General features: G+C 47.2%; 1 protein-coding gene across 7 annotated transcripts in view; it reads left to right on the plus strand.

The window, feature by feature from the left end:
- The window catches only part of CADPS (calcium dependent secretion activator), a 196134-nt gene extending 176084 nt beyond the window's left edge, over positions 1 to 20050 (plus strand). For all 7 annotated transcript variants that reach the window (XM_026074973.1, XM_026074975.1, XM_026074974.1 and 4 more), the window contains 2 exons: positions 17382 to 17486; positions 19309 to 20050. In XM_026074973.1, the coding sequence (XP_025930758.1) occupies positions 17382 to 17486; positions 19309 to 19488 (285 nt within the window). In that variant the 3' untranslated portion in view covers positions 19489 to 20050. The remainder of the gene's footprint in view (positions 1 to 17381; positions 17487 to 19308) is intronic.
- The last annotated feature ends 224 nt before the right edge of the window (positions 20051 to 20274 follow it).

Raw genomic sequence — 20274 nt, forward strand, 5'->3', positions numbered from 1 at the left:
CATTACAGACCCTTGCAATGTAGGGCTAAATCCCCTCTCTGTGCAGTCTGGAAAAGACTTTTTTTTGGGATCTGAACAGCGCCAGAGCAGACCTGCAGCGTTTGCGGGTCCGCGGCGTTTGCAGCTCCCAGGAGATTCCCAATCCCCCGCATTTCTCCCAGGCCTGTCTGGCGTTTCCATTGATTTCCCCTCTTCATTTCCTTCCAGTAGAAGAAGCTGCAGACTGCTTGTTAGGCCAGCTCCCAAAAGATAGTGTGTATTTTTTGACATTTGCCATGATTTCTTAGCAGAAACCATGTCTCTTTCCCCTATGCTTTATGCCCTGCTAGCACCTGGGGAACAGGTCTGTGCTCTCTGGGAGATACTGGTGTTCGCAGAAGATTATTGTAATATTTCTGTGTGGTCTGTGTGTTAATCCTCTTAATTCTGCAAATTAGACTGTGGGGTTTTTTTTCCCCCCCCTGAAACAGTCATCATCTTAATTTTAAAAATCTGTATTCTTGGGATCATTGAACGAACAGATTGATCGTGGAGTTCTGCTGGTAATCAAAACCTAACTAGCTTTTTGGCAGTGCTGTTTACTGCAGAGTAACATGACTTATTTACTTGGCCTGGCTCACTAATTTGATAACATTTAAAGCTAAAACACTGTAATAAGGCCCATTGGTACGGAGCGCTGGTAACAGAAGAATTTAAGAATAGCATCGTAGTGTGTATTCATTCCCCGTGTTTCTGTGCATGTCTGTGTGCTTTGTGATTTACACCCTTGTGATGCTTTGCACGCAACACGGAAGGATTGCAAACTCGGTTTAGTGCCTGGTAGAAAGCAAAATGCTATCACTTTTTCCCCAGAAAGATGGGGGGGGGGGGCGGCATGCAGAATATGCTGTTTAAAGTAGACAGATGCAGGCAGGTGTTTCTTAAATATGGAAACATGCCTTCGGAGGGATCTAGAGTCTTCAGACAATCCTGCAAAATTGAGATCCCCTTTGGCTCGGGACACTCACAATTTTGTAGGATCAGCGTTCATGCATCCATAATTTTCTCTGAAGGCAGCCGAGAGTTTTCCTTGTAAAGGCTGTGCCCTTTAGTGGCTGTTATTTATACATGGGTGTATGTATGTGTATCTTTACACACACACCGAGATACACGCAGTATAGGTTTCAACCCGTCAGAACATATGTGATCAAGGAAGCRTATGATTAACTAGTAGATAGCGTGAATGTCAGCCTTTCTTGCTCATAAATTGGTAAACACTAATGTAAAACGTACCAGGAATGTTTCCTCCCCGGTGACAGGCAAGGAGCACGTATACAAAAGGCTACTGAGCGCAGAGTGAGCTACCCAAGTCCCTGCAAATTCCAGCATCCTGATGCAGTCCCTAAATAGCGCAGATGGCATTTTTCTCTCTGATGATTAATTCAATATCTTACCGAAAAAAACAAAAACATGCTTTTGATATGAGAGATCAAAACACCAAGAGAAGCTCCTAAGATTGCAAGGACCTAAAAAAAAAAAATCATTTATTTTTCTCCTCCTTGTACTTCTTGAAGACACCAGCCTGGGTAGAAGATAAGGATTAAAACAGATGTGCTTAGCGCTAGTTCATCTGCTTAAATCTAGCAGTCTCTGAGATCGGTGATTAAAAAGCCGTCTCTAACTTTGATGAAATCCACTGCAAGGGTAACACTGTCTCTCTGATAGCTTTCTTATGGGCCTCGTGTCTGCCTAAACCGGACATAGAAAGCATTTCACTGGAGATGATACCTGGATTATATGGGTCAATTATACGCTTAATCTGCCTTCTGGGGATTAAATGTGCACGGACTGACCCTGTGTATTTGGCTTGTCCTTGGCAGTTATCAGATYGGGGAGGTTGCCTTTGCCGAAAAGTCTGGTAAGAACTTAATCATGCAGTGATACAGCCTGATGAGGTGGCAGTAGTTACAGTGCTAAGTGCTCTCTGCTTTTTGCAGAAGGCAGTTTTACCACTTCACTGTCACTGTGTATGTTCTGCTTCCTCGAAGGTCTGTGTCACAGCCGGGATACCAGACGGAGTATTTCTCATGAAATAAGAAAGCAAGCCCATTCGTGCCTGCAAGACGAAGGCGTTTTTCTCTTGACGTCGGGTTGGAACCGGCGGGGTCTGGGCGAGCGTCGCGGGGAGGGCGGCGGGGGGCAGCTGGAGGTTTTCCCTGCCTGGGGCTGTCCGCGGGGCAGAAAGGATGGTCACTCTCAGCCCTCTCCCGCCGGCCGAGGCGATGCCGGGGCTGAATCCTCCAGGGAGACCGCGTCTCCTTCCCGCGTGCTGGTCCTGAGGACACAGGTCAGGACTGTCCTCRTATTTCCAAAGGTAGCAGCCCCTGTTGGTAGTTGACTTCTGAATATCAGATGTATTGAGTAATAAGGATGCAGGGAACTGCAGGAGTCCCATACTTCAACAAAATCTTTGTACAAATTTCCAGGAATCTAATGCAGCACTTCTTGCTGATTTATTGGAGGACTTGCAGGCAGTTTAGCATATGTTTCAGTACCCACTGATTTGGAGCCTGATATCAGACCTGAGTATATGAAAAAATTACAAAGCACAGACTGACAGCTCTACCAGTTAATTCAGCAAGTCCTCTTGCAGCAGACGGTTAGACGTTAGCTTAGCCTTACAATGAAGCCTTTTGACTTCGGTGGGGTTACCCACTTGAATATTGGCAGCTCCTTCAAGTAGCGCTTGCAGGATCATGGCATTTATTTCTCAAGCGTAAGCCTTGCGCTGCACAGTCGAATGCCAAAACAGAGCCCTTCGCACCCTCCCTTCTCCTTCCCATCCTTAAACCAAAAAGCCTCGTCGTGAGTCAGTGGAGCTACTCACTGTGAGTTGGAGTTACTCATAGGAGGACGGGTTGCAGGATCGGGGAAGAGCGGATATCACAACGTACGCTGGGCTCTAATCTAATAATTGCTTGCAGCCACACTCATTGCTTTCTCTTAGACAGACAACAACCCGTTTCCCTCCTACGCAGCTAGACTGCTCATTAGGGCACTAACTCTCTCCCACTCCCATCCTGATATGGCCTCCACTGAGCTATTTCTTCTTAGTTGTTTTTTGATTTTTTTTTTTTCCCCCTGAGTGAATTGTGAAATGAAGACAGTTAGGCAGACTGGTCTTGGGGAAATGCAGCGTTCTTCTTCCTTTTCTCTCCGAGACTGGGTGCAGCACAGTTCCCACTGGGCACTTGGTCGGCTTTGCGGGAATCGGGCTCCGACACCCGGAGGGCAAGTCAGCCCCCCTGCAGGTATCTTTGCCGGCTGGAGCCCGACTGAAAAAAAGGAGGAGTGAGTTATAATGGTGGTTGTCCATATAGCTTCTGCAGGTGGATGAATTCTCTTTGCCTGGAGGAGGCACAGCAYGCACCTTCCTTTAGCGGCCTCGTTTTCCTCCTCCTCCGCCAGCGGAAAGGTGGACGTCGGGCTCCCAGGCAGATCCTCCGTTTGGCAGCTGCCACCTTCCTCTCGGCGCTGCCCAACCATCGCCCAGGAAAGGGGAGAGGAGCTTAGCACAGACCTGGCTCATCGCAGCCAACCGTCTCCCCTTTTTATTCCCATACGTGAGCTTCACGCGGCAGCAAGCGTGCGCTCGGGAGCGGCCTCCTCCCTCGCATGCAGTCCTTTAGCAAGGTTTCTTTCATAAAGGGTTCATTTAAGTAGGTTCCGTTTAATTTATTTTAGGGAGCGCCTTAATAAAATAAGTCCTAGATCTGTCACTGGATTTTACATGCTCATAAGGGTTTTTTCCTCCTAAATGTCTTTATCAGAACAGCTTTTCATGTTCCAGTAGACATTTGGTTGAAGACAGTTAATTTGTTTTCTTTTCCAGAGGAGATTTTCCATTAATCATTCTAAGAAGGCAGACTGATTGCTCTGTTACTTTAAGGTCAGCATAGGCTTGCTAACATGATCTGCACAGTACTTTTGAGTGTTGGAGATTTTATTTTTCATTTTAGGGCAGGCACTAAGTGAACGGTTCGTTATTTCCCCATAGAAACGAGTGATCAAGGTGCATTTTGTGGCAGAGGTGCTGCCGCACCGTACTGCAGGAGACAAAGCATCCTCAGTTCAGGGAAGAGGGATCCTTTTTGCAAGCAGTCCTTCCTCTTCAGCCAACACAGCTCGCTGAATTAGAGCTGTCTGTGCACATTTATAACTGTGTACAATTTACATAGTACGTTCTGAGATCTGCCTCCCAGCTTTATTTAAGAGGCCTTTCAGCTAATTTGAGCTCCGATCTTGTGGGTAGTCAAGAATGAGGAGCCGAAGGTGTTGGCGTTTCTTGCRAACCCCAACCTACGCTGGTGTCAGCTGAAATTGTGGGTGTGCAAGGAAAGCAGGCTGGGGCCRGCGAGGGGGCGAGCGGAGACGGGGCTCGGCGGGGCGCGCTCCGGGACCTCGAAGCGGCAAGGGGTCCCTGCAGGACAGAGCCGTGCGCGGGGCCGGGAGGTGACGGGAGGCGCGAGGAGGCGGCGTGGGAAGGATCGGCGCGGCGCGGCGCAGCCCTCCTTGCACAGATGTGCCGGGCTGAGCCCGCAGCTGCCCCCGCCTCGGCTCCCTCCCGCCCGTCTCCCTACACATCCTTTGCCCCAAGAAACCTGCGGTGCGCGCCGGGGCGAGCGAACGGCCCCGCGCTCCGACAAGGAGGAGTTGTCTGGTTTCCAGCAGCGCCTTCAATCCCTCTTTTCCTTTTCTCGCCGAAATCCAGCCCCGCACAATGGGTGCCTTTGCCGACGCGAGCCAGTGGTGCGTGCGAGATTAGCCATCGTAGGTCACTTCGTTTCTCTTGATCTGCAGTTCTTTCCTTTCCCAGTGCGCCTTTAAACCTCACCCTGGCTTTATGATATCAGCATTCAAAAATGCTTACCAAGACTTGGGAAGGGAATATGTTTTCTCTGGTATGAAACCCCAGAAATAATGATACCAGGAGAGCTGTTCCCTCCCACACTCACTAAATAGGTCCAGGACACAGAGATACCCAGGCAGCTTGTAGCTAATTTTTTGGAATTTGCAGGCTGTAAAAGAGGAGTCAATTAAAGGTTACCGAGTCCCACTTTGAATCTTTCAATTCAATCTAATAACAAGTATAATTAAAGTATTCCGTAACATATATTACTGTATTACATCTTATTAATCAACTTTACATCCAATTATACTGTCATTGTATTGCACTGACTATCAAGGCCCTGGACCCTGTATGCAAAAAAAAGCAAGCACACCATGTGGATATCATATTTTAAAGGGTTCTTTATATAGCAATCCAAATTTTAGTATGTCAACTCCATTTCTTTTTTGAAAAATGGAGATAAGCAGAGAATATTTTATAGGTTAAAAAAAAAGTATTTGAGAACAAGCATCCATACAGAATTCTGTGTGTGAGTGTGTACCTTTATATATTTTTATGCAGAAGCTCTTTTATTCAGGAAAATTGAGGGCTGCAGATTTCTGCAAAGCAGCAGGAATGCAGGATTTTTTGTTTTTATTGGCAGTTCCCAAACAAGCGCTGTGCACTTTGCTGTGCTGTATCTACCGAGAAGGAAGAGAGGGCCCCAGCACCCAGAGCCAAAACCGGAGTGTGTGCTCAGGGCCCCGTTAAGACCTTGGTCCTCCAAACACTGAGACACGTCAGTACCATTATTTGTGCCAACAGCCTTGTTGGTGATGGCTGGCAAGGCGAGGTGTCCGTGAGTGATCTGCAGCTGAAGGAGACACCGTGTCCGGGCRGTGCCGCGTCCCAAGCCAGGGCCCTGCACCGCGGCACGGCTGCTCTTCTGCGGTGCAGCGGGCTGGCCTTCCTCGCCACGTCCCCGAGGGATGTCCCGGTGGCTTCACAAGTCACCACCCTAGAGCCAAAGTTTTCAAATAGGTTTAAATAAGTAAGTCCCCTTGCAGCCCTGCACGTGCGTGCGAGGCGGCTCTCTGTACACGCAGCGGTGTGCGGACACAGTGCTGCATCCGTGTGCACAATCTCTGCAACACCAAAGAAGCTCCCTTGCTGAGAAATATGCAGAAGCTGAAGCCTGCTTGGGTCTTCCRTCTCAGGGATGCTGGGTAGCCAAGACAAGCTTTACCTGCCACCCGGAAGGCYGTATCATCTGCAGAGCTGCCAGGCCAGGCCCTAGGGTCGGTGCCGTCCTGCCCCCAAGGCAGTGGTGGCCCCTGATGAAGCTCTGAGCCTACAAACATCCTGCCCATGCCCACCTTTGCCTAGACATGGTGTCCCCTGGTTTGAGGATGCCGTGACTGACAGTGCGGTTAGAAACGCCGTCAGGACCGATGTCGGCAGATTTCCTCTGCCTCTGTAGATCGCTGTGAGCTTAAGTGACTGCCTTATTTCCCCAAGCTTCCTGCAGTGAGTAGCAGTCTCCTCCACCGCAGCGTGGAAACCTCGGGGAGTCATTGGCATGTCCTGCCTTGGCATCGTTCCTGAAGTTACCCTGCCCTCACCCCTGCAAGGTCTGTGAGTATGTGGCTCTTGGCTACGTGCAGGTTTCGGTGTCTGGCTAGTGGGGTCGKCCGCGTGGACGTACAGCTTAGGAATGCTGAGACCTGTTGTATCCCCCGAAGCATTTAAGTGTCGATTGATTTTAAGCAGCACTAAAAGCAGAGAGTTTCTTGAGTTGGCATTCTTGGGCATGTTTATTTGCAGTGGACCTTGGCCACCCCAGCATGAGGTGCCTATCCTGCCTCTTCCTCCCCAAAAAGGAGCGAAACAATCCTGGACTAAAGCAATGCTAGAGAGAAATGTGCGGCAAGGCGCGTGCTGCATGAGTCGTGTCTCTCCTGCTGGCAGCGGGAGCTGTACCCAGTCTCAGCGGCACGAACAGAAAATTCACCCATGAGGAGCCCGATGCACCCGGACGCCCGGGAGCCCCGCAGCTTCCTCCCATTAGCGCCCGTGGCAGTGCCATGCCGGAGCCCTGCGGATCCAGCGTAAAGCCAATTAAGGGTGAAACGCCAGCCTCAGCTCACCCTGTTGCTGAGCTCCCCAAGCAGCGGGTGATCTCAGGTGCCATATGTACTGCAGAAAGCATGCTGCACTCACATGTGGCGGGGTCTGAGTTTCAGCTTTCATTCTGAATTCTCCTCCTTGTTTTGTCCAAGGCAGAGCTCTTAAGCGATTCAAAGTTTTTTTGTGGTTTATTTTTGGGAAGAGAGAGAAAAAAATAAGATAATGTAATTCAGTGATGCCATTTGCATCCTAGACAGATGATGAATCGCTCTGGCTAGCAGCTTAACCCTATTATGTAGTGCTGGGACTGTGACGTTATTAAATAATAATACAGATTATTTTAATATCAAGCCCCTTTGGCTTTGTAACTTCCCCATATAGCCACATTTTTAATGTGAATGAAATTTCGTAGTTAAGGAATAAAATGTAGAGGAAAAAGCAACCAGAAACCACAGAACCGGGGTGGACATTGAGGAATACACTACATATACCTGCCGTGAAATCATTATCGTGGTATGAAAAATCCTTGGCCAAAGTGGAAGTCTGCTGGCTTGGAAAAAGCAGTACAGCCTTTTATTTCAATAATATCTCCGTGTGATGGTGAGCTGTGAGGCTCCAAACACATTCACGAGGCTTTAATAGAGTAAAGCAATAAAAAAGAAGACCCTGGGGTTTCAAGGCATTTTTGTTAATTGTTAGCACTTTACTAGATCTCTATGATTTAATGTGGAGTTCAATGTAGGGTTTTAATTTAGGAAATGAGAGGCATGTTGCCTCTCATGAAGAACGCTTGCCCCAACATAAACAGAGCCCTGCCGAACCACTCCTGATTTACGCGTATGAGCAAGGTGCGAGCGTAGACTCCAGAGTTTGGTAAAGAGTTCATGTATCCAAAATACTTCTGATTTGCGCATTCTGTTTCTGAACATACCAGGCTGGAGATCCTGCGGAGAAGTTAAATTAGCACAATGCAATCTGTTACCAAAAGTTAGGTTTATTTTCTGAAAGAAAAGATACTTTTAAAAGTCTATGCATTTTAGGGGAAAATATCTTTCTAATAACAAAAAAAGGCTGCCTGTAGACCTCGTAGCGCTTTGCTATTGTGTGTTCAATAGAGCTATACCGCAAAATGTACTTTTAGATGCCGACTTTTGTATCCCTAAGAATTCAGCAGAACAGAAAAGCTACCTACCGATCGGTTAGTGTTATTATCTGGTGCGCAGCAGCGTAGCAGAAAGATAATTGTTTATTTACTCTTTGCAGATAATGTTCTGTTATTTTATAGTCTTTGGCAATAGCAAGAGAGCATCTGATATATACAATATTGGTGTGTATCCAATTGTTTGTGAACATCCGAAGTTTTGAAACATGGTTGTGAGAGAGGAATATAAGCTTAAGCTTGAAAGGCTAAAAAGCAGAAAGCCCCACACGTAAATGCTATTATGCACTTAATGAGGCAGGGTTTAAAAAAAATCAGCCACACAAGTTGGTTTTATCAAAGAAAATGTATAAATAACAACCAGTGATTCAAACTGCTTCACAAAGGGAAAAGCAGGGAAGGGAAGCTAGCACTTCACTTGTGGCATTCAGATAATAGTATTTACTACACTAATCTTTTTGGCTTAGCAATTGACAATCAATATATTATTATCAACAAGCGTTAACACAAACAAAAAGCTTCCATTTCTTTCTTAACCGTGTCCCTTAAGTCCCTTAAATTTAATTAAAACCGGACAGCTCTCCCTATAGTACAAACTAGAGTTAAAATCATATTAAATATTTGTTCTCGGGGAAAACAAAAGTATCAGCTTGTGCTACCGGGTTTGGCTGCCTTTTTTTTTTTTTTTTTTTTTTTTTTTTACACACAGAGGGGAAAAAAAATACCAGCTACTCAAAGTTAAAATAAAGTCTCTCTCCCTCCCTCCCCGTCTCCCAAGACTACTGTCTATAACATGTTGTTCCTTATAGAAAGTGGGATATGGTGGCATTTGCTTGATTAACTTGCTCGACAAAAGTGACAGCTGCTGTGGGTGCATGTAGCTAAGCTGCACAGCGCAGTTCCGCCTTTGTACATCTGTCAGCAAAAAAGGAGGAATAAAGAGTGAAAAGAGACAAATTGGTCCCAAAAGGCAATCCATTCAACTCAGGAGGTTTGCTCTATTCAAGCACTCGCTGGGAATCTCAAGTGCTAGGTAGCTTATTCAATTTCATTCATTCTTTAGAATGAGCCCACAAGTGTTTAATTTCTTATTCTGTTGAATAAAAAGGGGGAGCTTTTTTTTATTGGAAGCATTAATTGTAAGACTAGCTGATCAATGCCTGTGATATTAACTCATTGCTTATTTTCTGTTTAGCTGTGTGCTCTTAGATCCACAGCCGCTAAACTTCATTTCTGTAACACGGCAATGGCTCACCAATTTCTTTGCCGCTGGAAAATCCGGGTGCTCTCAGACGCTTAAGCCRTAGTCCCCTGAGCCTTGGCCCCTGCAAGACTTAGAAGAGCGGGTCAAACCCTCGGCAGGTGTAAATCAAGGTAGTTGCCGGGTTATTATTTATGCTACCCATGGCCAGGGATGGGACACCACCGAGCCAGACGCTCTTTGACCCGTGGAGCTGAACAGCGGGCACCCGCTGCAGGTTTGGCCCTCTGTGCTGAAGCAGGGCTCGTGGTTCAAAACGCTGATGTGCCATTTGGTGGCCCTTCTCTAGGGCAATCTCAGAGGTCCCCTCTGACAGCAGGGGTGAAAGGAAGGTCCATAAGCACGGCACTATCAAGTACTATGCAGAGCAGAATAGTTTTCTTTGAGAAGTGGGAAGAAAAGTTTATGAACAAGTGGGATGGGGATTACTGTGTGGGCATGTCTCAGCTTTTGATCCAGAAAACATATGTTTGCAGGGGAGAAATGTTCTTCTTTCTTCTTCATCTTGTGGCAGAAGGTCCTCTATTCCCATTTCATAACTGGCAATGGGCGACTAGAGCTGCACGCGCGCGTCCAGGGGACCGCCGCTCTCTTCACCCACCTCGTCCTCATCCGTCCAGGACCACGGCCACGTATCTTAGTTCAAGAGTTTCTGATGCGCTTGTCCCCCCCTGCGTTGCTGACTGCAGTTCAGCCTTCGGTGAGCCTAGGCAGACGCGTGCTTCACCTTCTGCAGAAACCAAAACTGATGTTTCCAAAACATTGGCTAATAAATAGCAGGGGCTTAGCTATCACAGCCCAGCTAAAACCTAGTTAGCACAGGACTGGAAACAGGGCAGCAGAAGGTGCATTTCTTCCATCCACCACCCTCATCCACTTAGAGCGTCAGGGATAGAGCCAGCCTTTGGAGGATGCTCTCAAACTCCCATCCTGTACACTGCTGTGTGCATTATCTCAACCCTGCTGTTCAGGCTTGCCGGGAACCTCTTCTTTGTTTAAAGAAAAGGGTAGAAAATTGTCTTGGCCAGGAGTCTCTACACTTACTGTCTTTACCAAGTTTTTATAATTGCAAATGACTGCATGGGATCACCAGCAAAATGTCATTGGGGGAAGGTAGAGAGGAGATCCGTGGTGCTCACAGAAGTCCAGAGGCCCAAGAGTGGTCCTGTCTTTACTGACACCGAGCAGTCTGGCCTTTGGCGTTCAGGCCTGGGGACGGCTTTGTCTGCGCAGACACCGTGTGCCTTGAGCTACTCCGCTGCGCTCGTCGGTCCGTTGGGAGGGCAGCCCTCGGCAGAGCAGGTCCTGCTCTTCCGCGCTCAGGGAGCGGTCAGGCAAAGCGAGCTACAAGCGCGTGTGCAGAGCTGACCCCTGGAAAGCACAGGCTGAAGCTGCCGTGGCTGCATCCATGCCGTCCCTTCAGAGCAGAAACCGGCCAAGGGAGTTGGTCGCCGTGAATGCATACGACGGCACCAAACACAGACTGAGCCAGAGCCTCCCGTCATCAGGAGGGACGTGACTCTGGCGGCTGTTGTTTACTGTCGGCAGTTGCAGATCAGCACAGCTCCACGGTGCTTTCCACCAGGTGAGCTTCTGGCCCACTGGATGGGGCCGCAAACCCCAAAGAGTCAGTAATTTCCCCCCCCCCCCCAATCTGATCAAGTCACTTGGAGGGAGAGCTGTTGCCTGAGAGCAGATCCCGCTTTCCCTTTAGAAATACGCCTCGGAGTCGGCACGTTCCCCTCTCTCCTGGCTCGCTCGCCGTCCCCGGCTTTGTGCTGCCGGGCCGGGGTGCTGCCGAGGCGGCCGCCCAGCGTGGCGGCTGCTACCTYGGGAACACCTTGAATTCAAGGGTTCATTTCAAAGCCGCCTTTCAGCGTTTCAAAACAAGGCTGTGTCCCAGACAAAGGGAAGCAGGCAGCCGGTGTTTGGAGTTTTCTTGTGCGGTGTGTGTCACAGTTTTAAAAAGATTTGCACTGCTTGGATTGGTTCTGGTTGGGAAGCAAGTGCTGAAATGAGAGGTCATAGGGGAGAGTTACTATGGTAATTGAGTAGTATCACCAATAGTTTTGCTCTTATGAGCATTAAAGCACGTAATAATAGACAAACAACAGTGGTTAAAGCAAGCAGGTAGGATTACTATGTTCTTTTGTCAGAAGTATATAATGTCTTGTAGTCAGTTTTAAAGACTTCTCAACCCCCAAATCCACCCAGCAGTCACCTGCTGAGTAATTTTGTATGCCTAATCTCTAGCCCTTAACTACAAGCTTTCTGCTAATTTGAGGCAAATGGGTATTTTTGACACTAAATAGGGCAGTAAAGAATCCCTGACCTAGAAAAACTCCATTCCAAGGCACTGAGAGAAGAAAAATATTCTTTCAGCATCCTTGTGAGACTTTTGGAATGACATAAAATAGCTTTGACTAAACTGTGTTGCAGCCTTCGATTAATGGTTTGCAAAAACTTGCTGAACATCCCTACTACAACTTCCCCCATAAAACTTGTCACTTCAGATTGCCATCAGCCACCACAACAATAATCATTTCATGCCTATTGCTAATTGCAAGCACAGCTGAGGCTCAGCGGGGTGCTCTTGCACAGTCCCAGGCCTTTATACCAGCCTCAATCTGTTGTATGGCACTTGTTCACACACAAAAAAACTACCAGTAAAGGCAGAAAGAGGCAGAGTCACAGGTTTCTTGTAATCCCTCTGCTACCCTGCTGACAACCCAGCCCTATAAGCATTCCTGGTTTTGTCCCACTCTTTACAAAAGCTGAAGTGACCTTAAGCTACTAGTATGTAAGCTTTTGAATGAAGAATACAGCTCCTTCAGGTGCCTTAAGAAGCAGTGTTGCATCTGGCTTATGAGATTCTGTTTGCAGCACCCCTGGGGTGAGCTGTGGCTTCCTGTAACATGTAAAATATGAGTGTGAACTCAAGGTTCATAGCAAGGAACAGGAGGTCATGCTTCCATTCAGCTCACACTAAAGAAGACGGGGGTTTGCAGATGTTCCTGTGTATGTGTAATGACACCACCTCCCGGAAAGCGCAGGAACCCAGCACAGTTTTTTGATAAAAATGTGCCACACTCAGTGTGTTACTTGCAGATTTATTCATATCAATTTTTGCAATTTATATATTCAGAGATAAACTTGCTATTTCAGCAACTTATTGATCATGCATTTAAACTCAAAAAAGGGGGAAAAAAAACAAGCAAGCAAGCTTATTGCTCAAGCTGGTTGGGGTGTTACATAGGCAGCCGTCAAAGCCTGCCCCTTGGCACGCTGCAGCTCCTCTAATGCCTCCTCAGGAGAGTCCCAGCTGGCCTACCTCATTTGCCCAGGCTGGCACCTAGCAATGAGGGCCACTGTGAAAGAGAGAAGGGGATCAGGAAAACTAACCTGAAAGAGGAATTAAATTCCTGGCCTCACAGATATGATGTTTAATTGTTGTTACTGGGTTCCTTCCTGATATCATCCTAAGAAAAGCGTTTGTTTCCAAATTGGCAGGGGCTGTGGTGCTCCTTTGCAGGAGCCTTGCTCATGTCCCCTCAGATGTCCCGTTCAATGCGCCGTATTCCCTAGACCGACTGGCCAAGGAAGGGCTGCACCTTCACATCCCTCACCTGGCACTCCCGGAGGTTGAGCGCAAATTATCTGTTGGGTGTTTTATGGGGATGCCAAGTATCATCAGTAATGTATGTGTGTGGCAGCGAGTTACGTGCTGAATGGTGGCCCATGGGCTCTGGGAGCACCAGTGAGGCCCTAATTATTCTTCTCAAGCAAGTTTTGAGAAAAGCTTATACTCGTATTAGTTACCTCAGCTGTGCCCATGGCTCAGCTTAGCTGATGCTCAGACCTCATAAATGTGCCTGAAACATATTGCACCCACGTGGTAAGACCACGAGCGTGCACGAAGGTCAGTGCTTGGGCTCTGCCTTCTGCACTTGGTGCTTTGGGACAAGCCCCAGCTGGAGTCGGGGCACCAAGGAGGAGCGTTTCCCCGGCACACAACCACTGCCCTTCAGCGAGGCAGCTGATGTCCCGGAAGGACCACGTTGCACTCTTTTGTCTGAAGTGATCACATTTCTGTTTAGGAGCATTTGGCTTTGTTGTTGTTGTTTTTTTAATAATATAATCATATGCAAATGTTATCATCCGTGGTGGGTTAGTCATGAAATCAGAGGGCTTGTGCGTCTTATAGCACATCAACACTAGTGATAGCTACAGGGAACATTTAATTTATGGGCTATCTTATCTTTTATGAATATGCAGGGCTTAAATTCAGCAGTTGGTGTGTGCTCTATGAAATGATGTGACGGTTTTGTGTATCAAGATCAATGAATTATACTTTGTCTTTTTTCTCATAAACAGAAAGTCTTTGGAGTTACTTATCTTTGAGAAAGAGAGCTCCCTTCATGCAGTCCAGAAGTACTTCTGGCTGAGCCCTTGTTAGCCAGTACTCAAGAGAAAAAGGGTAAGATTCAGTTCAGAAAAGTTCTCCCCAAAATTCTGCGTTTGAGTGTCTACCAGAAACGTAACAGGCATCATTAGAAAAGAATGCTTAACTTTTAGCTTAATCTGAAGGATTTGCAGCAGCAAAATCGTGTGCCCTTCTTAAAAGGCAACTGAAAGTTGGTAGGTCTGATGGTAACTGCAGGACCTGCTGCTGTGATGGTGTGTTGTGCGTGAGTCACTCCTGTCGGTGCTTTCTGCTGGCCCTGTTGAAGTGTGAGCAGGCCGTGGCGTGACAGTGCAGCTCTGAGTGGCTCCTGGGACACCAGCAGATGCTGTCACCTTGCTAAGTTTGTGCAGTTGTCTCACAGAGGGTCTCATTTCTGGTTTGTATTTCTAGAGCAGCGTAGGTGTGCGCGGCACAGGCCAAACAGAAATGGCAGAAGGGAGTTCTCATCTCATTTAGAAGTGACATCACCTGGCAGATCATGTTATGGAAGATGAGACGCAGTGGTGGGAAGGGAGAGCATGTGCCTATGTAACATATGTATGGCTTGCTTTGTTCCTCTATGGGTTTCGATTTAAAGGAGGTGGTGGAAGGAGGGGATGTTTTAGTGGCCTGGGCATCCATGTGCCGGGTGTAGAGGCTGATGCGCAGCCCTGGGTCACAGTTAATGTCACCTGAGAGCATGAGTCGTTTGAGCATGCTGATTGCAAAAATGTAGTATTGTAAACGTTAACCATTTATTTCTTTTTTTCCCCTTGTGGGTACCCAGCGTTACGAGGGAAGCTGGGCAGACCCTCCACTGACAGCAAGCGCCTTGTGAAACCCTCTGGCCATGCTGGTGGTGCAGCCTGAGAGCTTGTCCCAGTGCCTACAGGCACCCAGGGCTCCCCAGGTGATATCCTGGGATGCTCTGACCTCTCAGGCTAGTCTGAGGGCTCAGGAGGCATAAAAAGCTGGCTTCAGAGCAGCTCCTAGATTTCAGTGCTGGCAGAGGACCCGACCCAGGGGAGCCACCATGCCCCCATGTCTGCTTTTTTGGTCTAATCAGGGGATTTCATTTCACAAGTGAACCTTATTCTGATGTCAGGACATCGAGTAACAGGTAACAGTATCAGTGCTTAATTTCTCTTAAAGAGAATGCTCCTTCCTTCCCATGTGAATTAGTTTCATTTCAGCTGTCAGCTCTTAACTCTTGCCAGGTCTTTGCCCTGAAGATGAAGGGCCAACAGAAATCTGCCACAAGTTGCACAAGATATAAGCAGCAAGCAAGAGATCATCACATGCCTTTTCTTTGATGATTCATCCATCCCTTTATTTCCTTCATTTTCTTAGGAGGTGAAGTAGAAATGTAAGTACAGGAATGTCTTGGGCAGGTCTTTTCTTAACACGGGAATTAGCCTGCAGAGACTGCCCCGGTGTTCTGCTCTCATCCTCCAGCGACTGGTGGGGGGGAGAAGCTGCCTTTCTCACCCTTCCCAGGCCGTGCTTTGCTGGACCTGAGCACTGAAATCAATGAACAAAAGCAAAAGCGCTCCCCATCTGGTCCCAGGGAAAGCTCTACAGATCTCCTTCCGAGGGCAGGTGTTGTTCCAAGGGCATGATATATTGAGCTTCACGTAGCAGACGTAACACACCAATTACTGGACGAGTGCAATACACATCTCTGGGCCTAGGACACTGTATAGGCTTACAGGGCACAGTGTGTTAAACCATAAGGAACCACCAAGCGAAGCTGCCTGCTTCCCCATGCAGCAACATTGTCTGGTCCTCATGGTGGGGTGCACCTACTTGGCGCATTACATTATGGTTTGATTGTGTGTGTTGAGGGCACATTTTTTGTTATGCTGTGCTTGTTTCATAGTTTGGGCTCATCTGTTTGATTTGGTCAGCCTTTTGCCAGCTCATGTGCTTGGCTTGTGGGTGCTTCAGGCCACTGTTGCCTGCAGTTCCCGATGCTCAGTTAAGCCCTACCCAGTGACAGCTAGTAGTGTTGGAGCCACACTTCCAGCAGTGACATCTGCAACCTGCTCACAGGCAGAAGCGAGCATCTCTGCCAGTGTTGCAGAGTGTGTGTGTGTGGGGGGGGGGGGGGGGGGGTTTCCAAGCCACAGTCTTGGATTTTGGAAATACAGAGTATTTGGTTATCTTCATTTTTCACCGACAGCACTGGCAGCTAGGGCAACTAGAGGAAAGAGGGATGTTTCTGAGTCAGTGACCCACATCCAGAAGAAAAGAGGGTGGGAGAAAATAATGCTTGAGCCAGACTGGTGCAAGGTTTTAGTTTAGTTGGGAAGCTGCATTTCAGGCTAACCTGGCTGGGGCTCGATCAGAGATAGGATTTTCTTAGAGCAAATTTATAAATTGGTCTGTTTCTTCCCCTCCCCCCCTTTTTTTTTTCTTAAACTGGCCCTAGTTTAATTTCAGCTGGTCTGTGGTATAGGTTTTCTGGTGTGTGTCTGTGCGCGTGCGTGCAAGGGACGACTGTGCACAGGGAGGTGTGATGGTTTTGCGTAGACAGACCATAATTAACAATTGCGCTGAGCGCAGTGGGGACATTTTGTGATCCCCCTCACCATAGTCCCTGCTTTTCCATCTCTTCAGGGATCACTACCCACACATGTGGCGTCAGATGTGCAGCGCCAGCCCTGCGCGAGCGGGGCGCTGAACCCCAGCCCACCAGCGACTTCCTGCGCTGCAGGGCTGGCAGTCTGCTGCCACACAGCTGCAAGCCTTTTTCACAGGCAAGCAGCAAAATTTCAGCCCCTGGAGAGGCCCTGTGAGTTCGGCAGCTTGAAACAAGCTCATTTGTTCGATGCGTTTCCATCTTTCGTAATTGTGAGGTTGACACCAAAGCATTTGCTGCGCAGCACAGGCAGGCGGCTGTAGGTGCTTACGCCAGCGCACCCTCACCTGCGGCTAAGCCTTGCGCTGCGCTAGCCTCCCCTCCGCTCGCCTGCAGGGAGCCAGAATCGCCCCGGGGCTGGTTATGTTTGAATTTCAAGATGGTAAGTAGCTCAAGTGTGGGGCTGACACACTTAATGGCAGGACTGTGCTCTTGCTGGGGGAACGGGCTGGAAAAAAAAAAAAAGTATTGGGCCAAACTCGCRCCACTGCTGGCAAGTCAAGTCAGTGGTAAAACAGGACTACAAAACCCTTGCGACGTTGCTGGTGGCCGCTAGCATGGGAAGCAAGCCCTCTTCCTGGCAAGGCAGAGGCTAGGACTACGTTAAAGGGCTCCTGAGTCCTTGCTATTTAATCAGCTCCCCTCCTCTACCCCTCAAAATAAGATTGTTGTTATAATTATTAAAACTTACAGGCGCATGCATGGAAATTATGCATAAAAGAGGGTGCTCGCCTCCCCCCTGTAAGTCCATCATATCCCATTAACAGGCTGGCTAGTGGAAAAGGTTGGTCCTGCCTGTATGCCTGCGTGCAGCCTGCGTTCGTTGCTGGCACAGCACGCTCATGTAACGTGGGTGCTGGAGAAGTCTTGTCTCTCTTGCAGCAATGGTACACCAGCTCGATGAACGTTGTCTGCACCTGGCTGACAGACCGCATGGACCTGCAGCTTCACATTTACCAACTGAAAACTCTCATTAGGATAGTAAAGGTAATCGTCTCTTGTGATTTTGCTAACGTCTTGCTGTCGAAAGGAGCGTGTGTGTGCGTGCATGTGTGCAGCATGTTCTCTTAGACAAACTGTAGCCTGCAAATAAATTAAATCGTTCATTGAAACAGTTTAAAATGAAGATATTTGTGTGTATGGTATGTACAGAAGAACAGACAGGAACTTGAAATGTGCAAAGATACAAAATACATGTGTGCAAATAAGAATACAGTAACTATTTACATGACAAAAGGGAAAAAAAAATCTCCATTGCTATTCAAACCTACCTGCAAAATAAGCATGCCAAAATTAGCCTTTTTATGGAAAAAAAGCATGTTGATCACACCAATAAACTCCAGCGTTAAAATGGGTTAAATCAAACAAAAAGTTTTTAACACTGTTTTACTAGAAACATTTAAGCCCAGCTATGGCTTGTGATTATCGTCAGAATGCAAATGAGGATTGTTCTCATAGTTAATTGAAGTTGTTTCTTTTACAATGGGTGTATATAATCAACTCTAAGAGATCACAAAGGTGAGATAACATACCCTGAAAGTAACATTTTTTTTCCTTGAGTGCACGTGTATGTGTATATGTGTGTGTGCGCGCGCCTTGGACTAATGATAATTATTTCAGTGTGAAATCACAGTGGTTTACATGAAATAATAAGATCACAGAAGGGGGTAAATACATTTTTGATCATTTTAGGTTCTATCTAATGCTTTTTGGTCTAGTATTTTAAAATGTTTATGGTCTCGTGCACTGAACACATTGAAGGCATGAATAAATTAAAACTGAAATGTATTAAATGTGYTTTTGATAACTGAAAACAACAGGCACAGATGAATGATTTCTACTTATGAGCTAGCTGAAGAAAGCTTTTTTCTCCTTGCACTTTATTTATATCAATATTACTTTCAGAAGCAGCTACAACAACAAATCCAAGGACTTCCTGAAATCATAAATAGTTTCCATACAGAACAGAGATCATAATTAAATGAACTACAGCAAGGCCAGAATTTTATCTCACAGAGTCAAGAAGTTTTTAAGCGTAAATTCAAATACAAATAACTTATCATTCAATCATAATAATAAGGGAAATTTAGCCAACCACAGAAATACAACTCCAGTGTCAGAATTAGGGGAAAAAAGAGATTTAGGAAACACATGCCATGTGCTTATGTTTATACATGAACAATTTTCTCTGGTGTCCTGGACTTAGCTTCTTTAATCTCGATATTGTAGGTAGGATTAGTTAGTACATAGCATTCCAGGAATACGTAATCACATCTGCAGTTACAGGAGATGGAGTTCTGCTGCGTGAAGAAAAATAGCTGTTACTTTACAGGCAAACGAATGCATCTAGAAGCAAGGAGGGTTAGTCCGAGTGGAGCTCTGCTCCGTTGCTTCGATGTGTTTTTAGGCCCCAGTCTAGCTTGTTTAAAGCTCCCTTGAGCAGAGCTGCAGCCCATCGCTGACCGCCGTGCAGCCCTTGCGCAAGCCGCGCAGCCGCAGAGGCAGGGCTGGGGCAGAGAGCTCGAGGCAGGTCGCGTTCGCCCTAGGGGGACCTCTGCCACCGCAGCGCCGTAGCTAGCAGGGACGCCCGCTGCGAGGCCGCGGCACTGCCCCGGGGGGGCAAGGCAAAACGCCCTCGGGGCAGTTTGGTGCGGGCACGGATTTTTTGGCAGCCCAGCGTCTGCCATCGGTGGCCCCAACCCTCCAGACCCGGGTGCCCGGGTTGAGCCCCGCAGTGAAGCAGGGGAGCCGGCGTCCGCGCTGACTTCTGTGCTGTCTCCTCCTTCCTCCGTGCCTCTCCCCGCTTTAGAAAACCTACCGGGATTTCCGATTGCAAGGAGTGCTGGACTCCACCTTAAACAGCAAAACCTACGAGACCATCCGGAACCGGCTGACGGTAGAGGAAGCCACGGCGTCGGTCAGCGAAGGCGGGGGGCTCCAGGGCATCACGATGAAGGACAGCGATGAGGAGGACGAAGAAGACGACTAGGAGAAGCCGGCCTGGAGGCCCGGCTGGGGGCGGCCCGGCATCCGTGCATGTACCTCGTCTGTTACTCAGTTAGCCACATTAGGAATTTTTATGTCAGCTCTAAATGCCCATGAGAAGTTTACCAATACAAATGCCATTTTAGCTGTGTGGTAATAAGATTAGCACCTCTCTTTGATTCATTGGTTTCCTAATTTCATATCTATATGTTCATAAGCAATATGGAGCACCATTGTTTAATACTGTTAATGGAAAACTACATAGAAAACATGCTAGGTGTGTCCCTGTTATAATTAAAGTTTAAACAATGCTTCATTAATGTACTGTATATACATTGATGGTAAATTGTTGTGAAGATGAGTGAACCGAGTCCTTTCATTTCTTTGTTTCTCTTCTGTGGATGCCAACTGCTTAAAATTAATAAAAAAACAGCTTTGTTTTTAAAAGAAGAACCAGGCAATTACAAATGATTTTTTTGTTCTCTCTGTTCATTTAAAAACAGAAAACAAACAAACCCAGACAGCCGTTTGAATCATTCTGCATCCTTGTTAATAAACCAGGCTCTTCCCTTCAGTATGCAGTTAACTCCATAGAGGCTACATCCCAAAGGATTAGTCATTCTAATTGCCACACCAGATTAATCCTATCATTATGGATATATCACGCCACATTACAAGTCCAAAGCAGTTGTTTTATGTTGACGTTTGCTCCTCTAAATGTTACACTTTTGTTTAAATTTCAAATAACCGTGTATGTACAAAGACAACTTTAATTACAATCTTAGACTAT

Source organism: Apteryx rowi, unplaced genomic scaffold (genome assembly GCF_003343035.1).
Source record: "Apteryx rowi isolate R43461 unplaced genomic scaffold, aptRow1 scaffold_4, whole genome shotgun sequence".
Taxonomy (NCBI): Eukaryota; Metazoa; Chordata; class Aves; order Apterygiformes; family Apterygidae; genus Apteryx; species Apteryx rowi.